Below are 15,847 nucleotides of genomic sequence, written 5' to 3'. Positions count from 1 at the left end.
TATTTTAAAGTAAATTATTTTTTAATATAAAGACATGTATTGTCTCTGCATGTTAAAAATGAGAAAACATTGGCCAAGTTGTAACTGTAAAAACTCTCTTCATAATTTCTTAATTTTAATCCCATCTTTATGACCTAATTTATATAATTATAATAATAATTAAAATAATGCGTAATAGCATGCTTATTACATGTAACAATAGTATGTATTAGTATGCTTGTTACATGCTATTACACACTAATTTGTGACAGTTCTTAAGGCTAAATCGTAGTTGTCTAAGGCACTGTGAAAAATCAGACAGACTGTGCCTCCTTTAGGTTATCAAATGTTAAATATAGGATTTGGACTAAAAAAAAAGGTAACTTAAAATCAATTCTTACAGTGTCATATTTTGCCTTTGTTTACCTAGTCTTTACAGCAAATGTCCACTGTGGCTTTCTGTAATTGCACTAAAGGACAGGCTTTGGCCTCTGCTACTTAGCAATTTAAAGATTTCTGAAGCTGGTTTTGAACAAAGAGGTGTAGTCATGTTCCAAAAGCTGCTTATTCAAACATTTTTAGGTGGTTATTTTATTGGGGAGTTCCAGATATTTCTGGACATGGATTTACAACACAAATATCATACTAAACCCTTTTGTTTTATTAACTGGCACAGGAGAAGGATAAAATATCCAAATGTGTATTTTTTGTCTCCTATGATAAAGCAGAATAAGCTAAAATAAATGTTTTTGTTACAATAATTAAACTAAAGTTTTGAACTGTATTCCATTCTGTGACATTTTTCTTGGCAAAGAGTATTCCCTTATAGGAGATGTTGAGAAGGTGTTTTTAATTCTGCTGCTAGCTTGAATTTACCATTTCTTGCCAATGATAATAATATTTGATTTTGCTGGTGTTTAATTTTCTGTCATTATGCCTGTGTATAAATGTCGTAGTCATACATGAAAATATACATATGATGTGGGACTAATTTCCTATAATTTGTGAATGGATCTAGCTGAAATTGTTACTAGTGCTTCCATGAAGGCAGCCTAATTTCTTTAGCCTCGAATACTAGATTATCAGTTTGATCACAACAAGCAGCAATTCCAACTTAGCATATTCTATGATTCTATGATATCACTGGAGCCACAAAGAAGGAAGGTCATGTAGGATTCCTGGCAGCACAGCATCTTTCCCAGTTTCCACACTGTTCCCTTTCAGTGTTTGGAGAAGGTAGCAGGACAGTTATAGAATATTAAACAAAAAGAGGAAAATATTTTAGTTTTATGAACCAAAAGTGGTTCATAAAACCAAACTCTCTCTGCAGTGGTAGAGAGACTTTAATTTTCAGGAAGTTTCTTATTTACCACATACACTATAATGACAGTTTTGAAGTCTTTTTAGTTCTATTCTGTAAATACTTGTGTAGAGTGTTTAACAGTGCTTATGCCCCTGCCAGCTGTAATAGCTGCTCTGGGACCATTACACTTCACAAGTGTTCCTTCTGAACACATTACACTATGCAGAAAGTTAAGAACCCATAAAAAGGAGTGTTACAACTGGAGAAAACAACATGCTCTCAACTAAACTTAGAATAGCAGGTGCTAATATGAAAAGTTGTTTTCAGATGTTATTTTTATGTATATAGATTTGCCACTGGAAATACAGACTATTAGGAGTGAATCTTGATCCCCCCAAAATCGTGTTTTTCTATTAGTCTGTCCTATTTCAGTCTTCTGAAAGAGGTATATGATTATGTGAAAATCCCAAAAATGTGCAAAAGAAAGGAAGAATTTCAAATCATCATCCACTTGTAATAGAGAAGAAATTAGGAAAAAAGTAAAAAAGAAATTAACTGTTGTTGGTTAAAAATTTTACTCATAATTTGCTTTATCTAAAGGGGAAGTTGAGTCCAATTAATAATTTTTAACTGTTTGAAATTATCAGTGTAGCTATTAGTAAAGAATTTGGAATTTGGTTGAGACAGTTTCACTAAAAGAATAAGGATTGTTTAAGATATGATTAGAGAAAGGAAATTGATTCCAGCAGTAGACAGGTGGTATTGTGGCAAGTCTTAGATCCAGGCATATATTCCTTATAAGAAAGAACAAAAGGCTTCCAGAACTTATGGGAGAAAGGAAGAAATTCTAGGCATATTTTTTGTGGAAAGCATCCAAATGATTTCTGAACTTTCTTAACAGCTTGTGGCAGGGATACATCTGGAAAAGACATGAAGCAAGCACTATTGATTTGGACTGGCATTAGGTTAAGAACAGTCTGAAAATCACCAATAAGTATGTTGGTAGGTTGGATACATAACTGGAAGTTCAGATATGTGTTGGTAGGTTGGATACACAATTATCAGTTCAGGTGTGTACCAGATCATGGCAGAATACTGGAAATTCACTTTGCACGAGATTAACAAAAATAAATGTTAAAACGGATCCAAATAATCAATCAAATAATTGATTCAGAAATGCAGATATTTTATAATCACTTTGTATTCTGCTGTCGTGAGTATTTGGAGGTGAGCAGCTTAGGGTCATGCTGAGAAGCCCAGGGAAATAAGCAGAAACTGGTTAGTGCTGGTATTTTTGGTTCATCTAATTGGCTCTGTTTGACCCTTAGTTGTCAAGCAGTTAGGAAATAAATGAAGCAAAATAATGATTTAAATTGTAAATCAATATTTCTGTATTATTTTGACACCACTTTAAGCCCTGTAGTCAACGGTCTAGAGCTTACTTCAGGCACTGGAGGCAGATAAAGACTAGTGACAAATGCATCTTCACCAGCAACATTCTCATATATCAGACAGGAAGATAATATTTCAAATTATTGCAGAATATTATGAAATGCTCACGCTAGCAGCTTCATTATGTGAGATTAAGAGTACCTTCATGTGAATTAATTTGGAAGAATAATTAAATTTAGGCCTTTTCTCTAAAAATATTTCAATTACTTGAATAAAACTCAATGACAGTTTTACTACTGATCAGTTCAGGGAATAATTTAAAATATAACCTGTGGAAAAGTGTCCTAATGTGATGAAAAGCAAAAGCAGCAGCCACGATACCCTCTATCATTAAAGTAATAGACCACTATTTAAGAATTGTACTGTGTCAGGAAAACTGTAGGCCTAATTTGGGTAGCTGCTTATTGAAACTTGATTGAAAAATAGATATTTTCAAAGGAAATCAGTATTTTTGGCTGATAGAATTAAAATACCCTAGAAAAGTAGTAAGTCAGAACTGTAAAAACATTTTGATGGAGTCCTTGAAGTACTTTAAAAGAATATCCTCTCTTTGGTGTTGAGACCAGATTAAGAAAATGCCTTGCATTACATTTTAACCTCTCACTTCCATCTCTGCATATATCCTGCAGCTCTGTATGGGTCCATCCAGCCACACCACTGAAATGTTCAGTAGTAAGAACAAAAATTTGCATTTTATACCCTACGAGGGAGAATCAGAGGCTTTTGCTTTCATTTTTAGGGCCAGAATGATTTCAATGTGGACTTTCAAACAGCTGCAGCTCTACAGCTGAGGAGATGTTGCACTGCAGCAGCAGTTTGCAGTGAATATCTTGGGACTGGCTTTTTTTAAACTACTTTTTCTGTCAACATCAATGTTAGTTATATTTATATATATTCTCTCAGTCCAGGTAGTAATTTGTAAACCTGTGCATCAACTGTTATTATCAGAGCATTTATTACTTATGTCCAGCATCTGATGCACTCCTTCTACTAGGTAAATCACCCTAAATATTGCTAAAACAAACCATTTCTTGAAAGCAAAACATGTTAGAAATATTAAAACAGTAACTGAATTACTTTTATTTTTCACATATTTCAATCTGTTCAAGATGAAGAACATATTGTAGACCATATTCCTTAGGAAGCTTTTTTACTTCATTATTCATGCTGGAATTCCATGAAAATAGGTCTCAGCCCCTTCCCTTTTTTGTCCCTGCAGGATAAAAAAAGCTCCTGGCCATCACAAAATATAATTTACACTGTTGGAGATACACTATAGATTGAGAAAGAATAGAGATTGTTCCAGAAGTTCTTATGTAGGAAACTGCTATGTCTTACCTTCTTTTTAGATCTTTCCAAATTACTTGCAAGTCACCAAATAAAACACATTGGTATTCTAACCCTAATATACCAACCAGCCCATAAAGTATTCATTAGATAATTAATTTCTCCATCTGTAGTACCCTCACTGAGTAGAGAGAGTGGGAAATTCTGTCAAAGTAGTATGCATTTGATAAATAATTTCAAATTGTAAAATTAATGTAGTAGGTTTTTGGTTTGTTTTCTTTTGTGTGTTGTTTGGGGGTTTTGTGAGGATTGTTTTGGGTTTTTTGCTGGTCCCAGTGGCATGTAATCAAATAATCAAGAATTGTCATAAGCAGATTAACACTTCTGAATCATCTGGGAAATATTTTACTTTAAAAGCTTTTTATGCAATTTTGGCTATTGGTCTGATTGTCACAGTGTTATTTTTGTCTAAGAATCTCTGATAGATAGTGTACAGATCACAGGAGTTATGCTAATGAAATAAAGCTTCCTCTGGATATAACATTGCAGCATACAGACTACTTAAGGGCAGATGAAAGGCATACAGCAGGGGTAGCACCATTTCCCCAGAAGGCTGCAGTTGTACACGTCCTGCAGCCAAGCAGTTTGCCTGTAGAACAAAATTAATAACAATAAACACATCTGAGCATCCCTAAACTTTTCACTAACTGACAGAGAAGCTCAGTGATACACAAAGTACTTAAATCAGCCATGGCCCAGGTGTACTCTCTTCAAATAGCTTTATATCACTGTGCTACCACAGACCTGCCAGCTGTCTGAAGATTTCTCCAGCGAGAGAAAGATTTGAGTGCTCTAGAGCCGTTGATACCTTTTTTTTTCTCTCCCCACCTTATGTTCTCAGCTAGCTAGACTGGCATGTCTAGGACTGTGGGAGTATGAAGATAAATGCAAACATCTTTATGCACACCCTTCAATGCAGCACAGTAGCTGGTAGTCTCTCTCTACCTGGCAAGCTCAGTGAATAAGAAGATCATGCAACAAACCAAACCTGTTGTGGTGTGCTGTAGAGCTGTCTAGTTTTCTGATGTAGTTTCTGAGTATGATTTAGTAGAGTCACTCTAATATTATTAGTATTTTTTTCTCCATTTTATGAAACAAATTAATGGCCTATATGTAGGTCACAGGTTCTTTGATATCCACCTATAGAAAACACATTTCAGTGTTGACTGTTGGGCAGCAAATGAGTATTAGCCTGTGACAGTATTTTTAAACATTTGCATTTCCCTGTCAATATCTTGTTCCTAAAAGTAGGTCCATTCCAACTCATCATGGTTCTAACATGTGAACAAATTAAATGATAGATAAATTATAGGAAAAGTATGTTATAGCACATTGTGTTTCTTGGGTACCTACAGATGGTAGTGAATAGTAAGTTATGCCTTGCTTTTATATTCAATCAGAAGAAACAAAATCATGTGCATTGAATTGCCAATGTGTATGAAAAATTGATTTCACTTGAAAATATTTTCTAGGCATCTAGCATAAAACAAGTACCACCTTTCATCTTCTTTTTCTCTTGCCGTTGCCTGGACACAAGTTTACTTTAAAGGCCATCAGCCTTCCAAAGCTCTTTCTTTCATGAGTAAATAACTAATTTTGTCAGAGAGATCAGACTAGCAGTTTGAGTTCAGACAAGTGCCTTGATTTACAGATTCTCCCTTCATTTTCCATGTTTTAACCTTATATCCCCTGTGAAAGGCTGTGTTCCAAGCAGCAGTGTACTCTGGAGACCAACACTGATTTTTTAAATTGTGTGTTAGTATTAATAATTTAAGGTGGTATGGGTTTGATGCATGGTTTGCAAACCTTCTGCCTGAACTGTAGAAGCACATTAGCTATTTATCTTTTTTGAAGAAGAAGAATATAAGGAAACCTAAATTTTATCTCTATTTAAGTAATTAATTTTCATTTTCTTGCGAGTCTTCCCAAGTTTTAGAGAAACTTAAGTCAGACTTTGAAATGTTTCTTATGGAAAGCCAATCAAAATATGGTGCTAAAGTCTCCTCTTTAGTCATTACGCTGTTTCCTGGCATGCAAATGACTGCTGGGGCATGCAGTAAATGTCGCTGTGGTATTACTTCAGGACATGGTTGAGGAACTCTGCATAATGAGACCTACTTCTGATTGTCTAATTAGTTATGCATAACTGTAGCAATGCAAAACTATGCCTCAAATAGAAATCTATTGTCATAGGTTACTTGATTACATGAGTTTGGCTTCTGCTTGTATTATGGTTCCTCTCTTTGTAATGACAAATGCCACGGGCTTCTATTGAATATTATAACCATTTTTTCATGAAAGTGCATCAGCTGTACATTTTAATTAATTTTTCAATATGTCAGTCATCACATTTAAAAAAAGGAATCCTACCATGCATGAAATTTCCCAGTACAAAAGAGAATCATGTATATTCTCTTTCTTCCTTTCAATATTTTTACTGAGAAGGTCGCTATAATTTCAAAGGAGAACTTGAGAAAAGCCTGTTAGTCATCCTTTTCTCATCAGGCAGCAATCTTCACATTCAGTTTGCCTTTACACCATCTTATGAATGTCTGACTTCATTTTATCATCATAGAGTATCATAGAATTGTTAAAGTTTGAAAAAACCTCTAGGATCATTGAGTCCAAGTGTTAACCTTGCACCATGGTGTTCATCACTAAACAAATCCCCAAGTACCCCATGCACATGCCATTTGAACATTTCCTGGAATGGTGTTCCACCACTTTCCTGGACAGCCAGTTCCAATGCCTGACCACCCTTTGTGAAGAAATTTTGCCTAATATCTAATTGAAACCTCCCCTCTGTTGCAACTTGAGGCCATTTCCTCTCATTCTTGATTCTTCATGAAGAATTTGACCTCTGAAGGTCAAAAATTTCCACAGAAAGTAGCAACTATCGCACCATGGCAAAGTGGGATGTGATTGCTGATGTAGAGGGGGTAGGAACTCTTGTTCACTTATACTCCATCCTTAGGAAAGCTGCATAGGAGAGGCAAGATTGTTTCATTTGTGGCTTAATGTTTATTATCTTCTGTGACATAGGATAAAGAAGAAAAGATTACAGCAAAGAGCTGTCCTCTCTTAATTCTGTTGTTATCTTGTCAGGCTCCTAAACCAGAAAGTCCTACCATGTTCTCAGCTTACAGGAGAGTTCTTGCCTTTTACAAAGACTAGTTGCCATTGCCAAAAGAGATCTTTGCCAGTGCCAAGACTTAAAATATCTGACTGACCTACTAGAACACTTTATGAAGAGTTTTAAAATTCTATACCCAAGAAAGGGTACCGTTTTTTCCTGCTCTGCCAGGACTGTGAAATCAAAGTCTTCAAGGATTGTAAGTGGAGAATATGTTAAAGGATCAAGTTGACTGCTCTTTTTAAGTATTAAAACACTTTTTTATTTTTAATTCAGTTCCCCAAATTCTCCAGAGGTATAAGATCAATTTATCATTTGTCATATCCAGATGGTAAGTAAATGAAGAGTTTCACCACTGGGCTCGCTACCCAAAATATTCCAAGAGGAATATAAATGAATGCGTCATTTACAGTGGCCAGATGGTAATTCAGAAGACAGTTTCATGATCTATTCATTGTACAGCTTCTTCTATATTGCATAAGCCCATTCTGGCTTATTTTTTATAACCATCTAAAGAAAGGGCAATAGAAGATTAAAAGTTGAATGTGAGAAGTTAGTCATCATTTTAGATAATTTGAACCAGTGTTCAAGTATTACATTTCTATCAGAAGCAACACTGATGTATCACTAAATATTTGTCTGTGAAACTGGCAAACTTCATCTAATGACAGGAGATCTGTTAGGCAGTAGATAAGTTCACATCAGAACACATTTCAGTAATTTAAATAAATGGAAAACGTACCCTTTGTATTTATATATCTTCATATTGATTACTTTTAACATTTATAATATGCTCAAGTATTGTATTTACCTAATAATCACCATGGTTCCCAATTTTATCAAATTCGTGTCATTAACAATGATTACAGATATTTTATAGAAAATATACAAAAATATCAACACATGTATCATACATTCACTTGGGAAGTCTCCGAGTTCTGATGCTACAAGTGAATATTTGTATTGTTTCAGTGAAAAAATGTTATGTATAATTGTCTTTGTAAGCTTTAGGAATTTAATCTTTCTTAACTGTCTGTAAAGATGAGGTGAGGTTGTGACATGTGAAATGTAAGATTTAATTAAAACATTGTTATAAACTGCCTAATTTCACTTAAGTATTTCAACCTGAATGTGAAAAGATATATTAAGAATTAACAAAGAGGCTGCTGTTACTGGGCTATTCACCTGAGGCTTCTTAAGAGAAAAGTTACTTCTTTTGACATTAAAATATTGAGCTACTCTGTCGGAGAATAGTAATGATTTTTCTGTATTTTTAGCAATAAAAACGTGTTAGAATTCATTGTAAAAATGAAATAGGGGATTTCAAAGTACTTGGAGCTCAAAGCCATCATATAGGAAGTGTGAGATTTTTAAAGTTACCATTTAACAATAAATTTCACTGAACATCTGGAGAACTATGAAAAAATTCTGAAGCAATTTGACTTAAGTCACAGACTATTTACCATAGTTTACTTGTTTTCTGGGGACACAGATAATGATCCTGTAGTAAGTACTTGAGAAAGTAACCTTTCCTTGTATATATTTTTCAAAGAGAAAATTGCATATGCAGCTGTCTAATCACTGCCTACCTTGATTGTTGTCTACTTTTATGTGTATCAGAAGTGGTCTATACACTTGGAGATTAGATTCAATCCTTTCTTCTAGCCAAGTTAATAAAAGTGCATGTAAAATGTAGTACAAAGGTCTACAGTGAGAAATGATAACAATTTCAGAGAAGTTTAAAAGAGCAAAAAGTTAGAAAAAAAATATTATGTGTATATCTTTTGAAATGTCAGGCTCTACACAAAGTGCCAAAGGTCACAAGTAGAATTTTTAAGATTTTATTTTAAATACAGATTTGAAATAAATTTATTAACTTTTAATTCTGTCCTTCAGTTTTTATAATGTACCTTCTCCCTCTTTCTGACTCTACTGCATTTCTTCTCACATAATTTCTAATTATCTAAACCACAAGGCATATTCAAAGATGAGCCATTTCTGTAAAGCAAAGTAAATATTTCAGATAATTACTACCTTTTTCCCTCTCCCAACTACTTTCAAAAGCGGTACTTTCTTTAAAACTGTAGTAAAATTTATTTCTACCCAATGGCAGATTTAAGATACAATGTGTTACCTTCTTAAAATGTAGTAGTTAATATTATTTTTTGTCTATGCTATCTATAGAGTTAGAGTAATTAGATAAAATTGTAGTCCTGATGAAGTAAATTGAAAAACTAAACTTTGTTGATTTCGGTAAGGCCTGTGATACATCCATTAGATGATGGAAAACTTCTTGGCAGATTAAAAACACATAGAAAATACTTACCAGAACAATTTTAAAAGTGAAATTATTTCCTTCTTCTCTTATTATATATAGAATGTTTAGCCTAGGCTTTTAAATATTGGTATGGTGCAGTGATGCACAATATTTGTATTGGCCAAGTCCAAGGTCCTGCATGCAGGTTGCAGCAACCCCAAGCACAAATACAGGCTGGGTGGAAAATGGATTGACTGCGATCCTGCAGAGAAGGACTTGGGGGTGTTGGTTGATGTGAAGCACAGCGTGACCTGGCAGTGTGCACTTGCAGCCCAGAAAGCCAACTGTGTCCTGGGCTGCATCCAAAGGAGTATGGGCAGCAGGTTGAAGGAGGTGATTCTTCCCCTCTGTTCTCTTGAGACCCCTCCTGGACTGCTGCTTTCAGTTCTGCGGCCCCCAACATAAGGATACAGACTGTTGGAGTGAGTTCAGAGCAGGGCCATGAAGACACTCAGAGGATTGGAGTTCCTCTCCTATGGAGACAGGTTAGAAGAGTAGGGTTTGTTCAACCTTGAGAAGAAAAGACTCAGGGAGACTTCAGAGCACCTTCCAGTATCTAAAGGGGACCTGAAAGAAAGCTGGAGAGGGACTGTTTACAGGGGTATGTAGTGACAGGGCAAGGGGAAATGGCTTTAAACTGAAAAAAGGCTAGGTTTAGTTTGCATATTAGGAAAAAATTCTTCACTGTAAGGGTGGTGAGACACTGGAACAGGTTGCCTGGAGAAGCTGTGGATGCCCCATGCCTGGAAGTGTTCAAGGCCAGGTTGGATGGGGCTCTGAGCAACCTGGTCTAGTGGAAGGTGTCCCTGACCATGGCAGAGGGTTTGGAACTAGATGGTATTTAAGGTCCCTTTCAACTCAAACCATTCTATGATTGCAAGAGTAGCCAGAAAGCATATAACTTGTCTAACATTTATTATAAAGAATTAATGAAACCTTGATTTATTGATATTAATAACTACATGTCATATTTGGTGGGGCAACAGTGTCAAAGAAGTAGTGGAAGTACTGAAAGAAGTATCAGCATTTGCCTCATCTCATTTTGCATTCAGCAATAAAATTATATATGACTTCCAAAGTTGATGGCTATTCTCAAAAACTTTCCCAAGCTACCACAAGAGTAGCAGTGTCTGCTATTGAAATGCCACAGGAGCTGCAGTCACAGCTGAAGGGAAGCATTCTCTGTGGACTGGTTGTGTGACCAACTTCAAATGCATTTCTGACTTCCAAGTGCTTGATTAGGCAACAAACCCAACATTTTATAATATGTGGGGAGAGGAGAATGGGCATTGATAAGTGACAGATATTCTTTTGTAATGGTTTGTGTTACAGCCTGTTACAATCTGAGTAGTCAATACAAATTGGTGCTGCTAAGAGCTCAATACCAATCGCTTACATACTGTCTGTCCCTCTAATAACAGAGCAAAACCCATTTTTATATTTTCATAGAAAATCTCTGAAAAATTAATTTCAGAAAACCAATGACTTGATACCTGTGTAATTCAATATATACAACAATGGCTCTTTTATTTTTATAGTGAACTTATCCTATCCAGTATTGATGTTGATGCAACTGGAAATTGGGAGTGTCTAGTCAACAATTCCTATGGAAATAGCACTAAACAAGTAGAAATTGTGGTACTTGAAACAGCTGCACCGTACTGCCCTGCAGAAAGAGTTATTAACAACAAGGGAGATTTCAGGTATGATTTTCTGTTTTGGGAGTATGTTTCATATATTAATGTAAGTACGCACCATATTCATGGTTACATGATACTTCAGTGTCAGTTATGATGTCACTTATTTTAGTTGTCATTTTTATGTAATACTATAGAAAGTAGGAGCACTATATGATTTTTATGGGAAATGGGAGCTGGTTCTTCAGGTGGTTTGTGAAAGTCAGAGAATCTTCTAATTCCTCAGTATGCAATTATGGAAAATTTCAAGAAAATGAGGTAAGTAAGAGAAGGTTCAAAATTGTTCTTGATCTTTGTAGAATATGATAACACTGCATTAAAGTAGTAGAAGATTAAACCTTCAGTACTTTTTACTTACTTCAGTACTCTGTTCCAGTTCTGATGGTTTTGTTCAGCTGAGATTAGAGGTAATAAATGACATGAAATTTAGTAAAATATTTCACTGAAGGGACTCAAAACAGCAAGTAAAAATCCTTGGTAAAGCAAATAGATTGTCTGAGGTGAGCCTAAGGACACACACAGTTCCACTGGTATATCACATGCTTACAAAGTACATCCATCCTGCTATCTGAATCTTAGAGTCTACAAAATTTTGTGAACTAAATTTAGTGTTTGCCTTATCTTTACTTTTGTCTACATATGCTGGTGGAGCTTTTTAAAATTTTAATCCTTCTAATCTGAAGAAAAAGTTAAGGTTTCTGTGGAATTTGGTATTGTTTTCAGTTAGCTCTAAATACTCCGATGATATGCAGAAAGCTCTTAAACAAGATATAATTAACTGCTTGACAATAAGACTGATGTATGATGGCATTCCCATTGAGAAATCAAGACAGTAATTTGTTACCAAGTGAATTATAATAAGAATTCAGCTTGAATACTTAATGAAAGGAAAAGCAGATGAGAAAGGAAGCTTCTCTTAAACACCAGAATGTTCTGCAAATACTTCTGACCTGAAAGCCTCTCTTTATTTTTAGGTTACCTTTAAAACTTTCCCAAAGGCTTTTTATTACTGTTTCTTGTGTTTGAATAGAAATAAAGGATTGCATTAAAAAGAGTTTAAAAAAACCTACTCGCATAATCTGTTTTCTCTTTATCACAAAACTATTTTATTATGTGTTAACCTCAGTTCCATCGAGTTTGCCTCTTTTGCTGAGGCAAAATGGCTGAGCAATACATATATATGAATTAAAATGCATTAGAGATCTTTGACAATCTTAGCTATAGATTTTTTTGTCATCACAAAACCTGCCATTGTGTTTTCTCGTAGTGGATGTGCTTAAATATGTTTTAATTAGATCTTTTAAAATATATGTACTTCCTATCAGATAACACATACTGAGTCTTTTAGGTGACAACTTATAAAGTTCATGTTCTTGCCATAAAATGACATCCTTTTCTCCATAATTAAATTTATATAAATTCCACAGGCTGCACAAACTAACACCAGGGGCATTTTTGTCATTTTATATAAATGGAAAGAACAGGAGTGGACATTTCTCTACCTATTGATCATCTTTCTAGAAATCCATATAAATTTATTTTTTAAATGTGCATCAAAAGGAGGCTGAGTCCGTAGGTTCTCTTGGCATTTGAGGGAATGAATTTTAAATTGTAGAGAGTTTGTCAGGCTTAAACTCAGCATTAGCACTTGAAATTGTTCTAAAGGTTTATCCTCAGAGATGGAGCTATCACACCAGCAATTTTTCTTACAAAGGTCTTTGAAGTTTTGGTAGCATAACAAGTATGTAAGTAGAAAGAGCTGAACCACAAAAGCAAAGCTAAAAAGAACAGTTCTTTTATTGCGCAAAAAAAAGGGGGAAAGAATCAACTGTTAGGGAAGTGTGACTATTTCAGTTGTCCAACCTAGGTGGTATTTATAATTGCATAACTGCAGTAAGAATTAAGCACTGTGAGTCGGAATGAAGTGGCCTTTTTTACTAGGAGGTTTTCTCTGTGATGGTGATATTTTACTCCTAGTGGTTTGTTTGTTTTCTAGCACACTGTAACCTTATTCTGAAATGCAAATGGGAATGTCGTTGTATGCTATCATTCCTATTCATAAAGGAATATACGAGATAATGCTAGTTTCAGGATTATCTCTTTAGTTTTACTTTTTAGTTAAGCTGCCACTCAGTGTGGCCCAATTGCATTAATGCAAATGTTTTACTAAAAATAATATTTCAGCCCAGAGGCAAAAAGGCCTCTATATTACTATACTCTGTACTACTTTACATATTTTTAGGTTTTGGGAAAGCTCCTTTCATATTTCATTTGGCATCAACTGTTTTGACATCAAAAATTGAATTATTTCAGTCACAGTTGTGACAAATAAAAATTTTTTTTTTCCTTAGCTTTTCTTTGAAGTGAGGAAAACTTATATAGCCCAAAACCTATCAGTATATTAGGTAACAATATACAAATGAACCTACATTGTATAACTAAGAAGAGCTAATACATATGTTTGAGCAAAAATTGATTGTCAGGTTGTGGCTTCATTGACAGGCAGAATATTTTTGTGATTGTTTGGGATCAGTCATTACATCAGTGCAATTAAAGAACCATATCCTTTCCAGACTTGCTGACTCGCTGATGATACACTTATGGTTTTCTTTGATTTCTCCCAATTACCTGATCCTGTTCTGTCCATACTAGGTTGTAAATGACAATAGATTTGGTACCTATACAAACAGATCCAGTTGTGCCATTCTAGAGAATGCAGCAGATATATAGAGAGAATGTATTGTATAATAGATCCATCAGCTAAATAGAACAACTCCGGCTACTCTTGATTTAGTTTGTTTTCAAAACTGTTTTGGAATCGCAGTATGTAAACCACTATACCTAAATAGCTGATTTTTGAGGGCTAGTTCCTTCCTCCTCTGTAGCCATGATCTACGCTGAAATTTTGTTTCTTGTTTTCTGAGACATTCAGGGATTTTTTTTGAGGCTTTGAGGCAGAGAGGGCTTTGTAGTGATGGGTCAAAATGCAAAGCCGAGATTGTCAAGTACATTTTGAGCAATCACCTTTAACAGCATGTGGTAATAGGGTTTGAGGAGGGTTTTTTTGCTTCGTGGACTTACTGCTCTGCTTTTTGCAGTCTGCGAAGAGTAATGTTGTGAAAACACCATCCCTTTCTCCTCCCTTAACACCAAACACCTTCCTAGAATTAATGCAGAATTAATTCTGCAGACTTGACCAGCCAGACTTGAACCTGTGTAATTTTGACATTTTCCAAGGAAACAAATTAATTCTTTATAAAATGTAGTGAGAGAAAGTTGAAATAGCCTTTTTTCTCATATATTCTGTATACTGTTGCTATATTGTAAGTTGCCTTTTGCATTGTAATTTTTATTATCATGCTCTTTATAGGTGGCCCAAAACTTTGGCCGGGATAACAGCTTACCATCCCTGTCTCCAGTATTCTTTTAACTCCATTGCATTTCACAGTGGTGCAGAAGTGCCCAAAGCATGGCGTAAATGTAATCGAACTGGACGCTGGGATGAAGAAAACTATTCTGAATGTCCTTATTCACAAGAAATAACTCAAGTTCTTCATGCTTTTAGTCAGGTAACGTTATGAAATCTAGAGCTTCCCTTCTCTAGTACTGATTTTGTTCAATACGTTGCAAGAAATGTCTGTTTAGCCACAAGTTTGGGATAGATGAACTTTTGACAAAATGCTTTACTTGAAAGACAACAATGTGTTTCTTTGGTAATTGGAAATTGTAGTAGAAACAAGAGCACAGCATTTATTGCCTTTATGTTAATCTTTTTTCCTTTGAATGTTCGAAGTCTAGATGATCATTAGTAATGTTGCCAGAGTGATCAGTCCTTCACTTCCATTCCTTCTTTGTCTTCTCCTCGTGCATTTTTTCCAGAAAAATATTAATTTCTCATGAAGTCCCATATCAGAGTTTTGTCAGCTGAAGTACCTTTCTTTATGAAGTGAAATGAAGCTTACTTTAGAATGCCTTTTTGATGTCTTCAAGAAAAGCAGTACTTAAAATTGTTTCTTATGGATAAGTAAAAGAGAGAATAAGATGAAAAAGAAGATGGATGGAAATTAATGACAAAAAAAGAGCATAAGAGGAAACAGCATGAGGGATGGCCCAGATGTGTAACTGTCATACTAAATTTTACAACTTTCAGTTTCCTTGATCATTTCTTCCCTAGTGGTATCAGTAGTGCCAGATAATACCACAGAAAGTTTTTTTTCAGATGGGTTCATACTTAAATGAGAATTATTACAATATTAAGAGAGGCAGTGCAATTATAGGGTAATAATTACGAAGATGTCTAGAATCAAGTCCATGCTCCTGTTAAGCAATGAGGTTAGGCCCAGTTTCTCAGTGCTTTAGCCACCCAGGTCTTTACAACCTCTGAGGATGGAGGCTGCACAACTTCTGGGGGTAACCTGTTCAAATGCCTGACTATCCTCATGACAGGAAAGATTTTCTTCATAACCAGACTGAACTTTTGTTTCAACTCAGTACCCTTATTCTCCCACCATGCACCACTGTATATAGGAACCCTTGCTGTTGTTTTCATGATGATCTAGAGACAAGGCAAGGTTAGTAACTTGGTGTATTTTATGAGGCCAGATAGTTACAGTCTAGAA

General features: G+C 35.1%; 1 protein-coding gene across 1 annotated transcript in view; it reads left to right on the top strand.

The window, feature by feature from the left end:
* The window catches only part of ADGRA1 (adhesion G protein-coupled receptor A1), a 165,152-nt gene that overhangs the window by 30,369 nt on the left and 118,936 nt on the right, over positions 1-15,847 (top strand). Inside the window, exon 6 of the mRNA XM_018069202.2 lies at positions 14,599-14,797. Within this exon, the coding sequence (XP_017924691.1) occupies positions 14,599-14,797 (199 nt within the window). The remainder of the gene's footprint in view (positions 1-14,598; positions 14,798-15,847) is intronic.

The sequence above is a fragment of the Manacus vitellinus genome, unplaced genomic scaffold, assembly GCF_001715985.3.
Source record: "Manacus vitellinus isolate BGI_N305 unplaced genomic scaffold, ASM171598v3 scaffold_15_pilon, whole genome shotgun sequence".
Lineage (NCBI taxonomy): Eukaryota > Metazoa > Chordata > Aves > Passeriformes > Pipridae > Manacus > Manacus vitellinus.
Note: the sequence above shows the minus strand (reverse complement) of the source record. Positions and strands in the feature narration are given on the sequence as shown.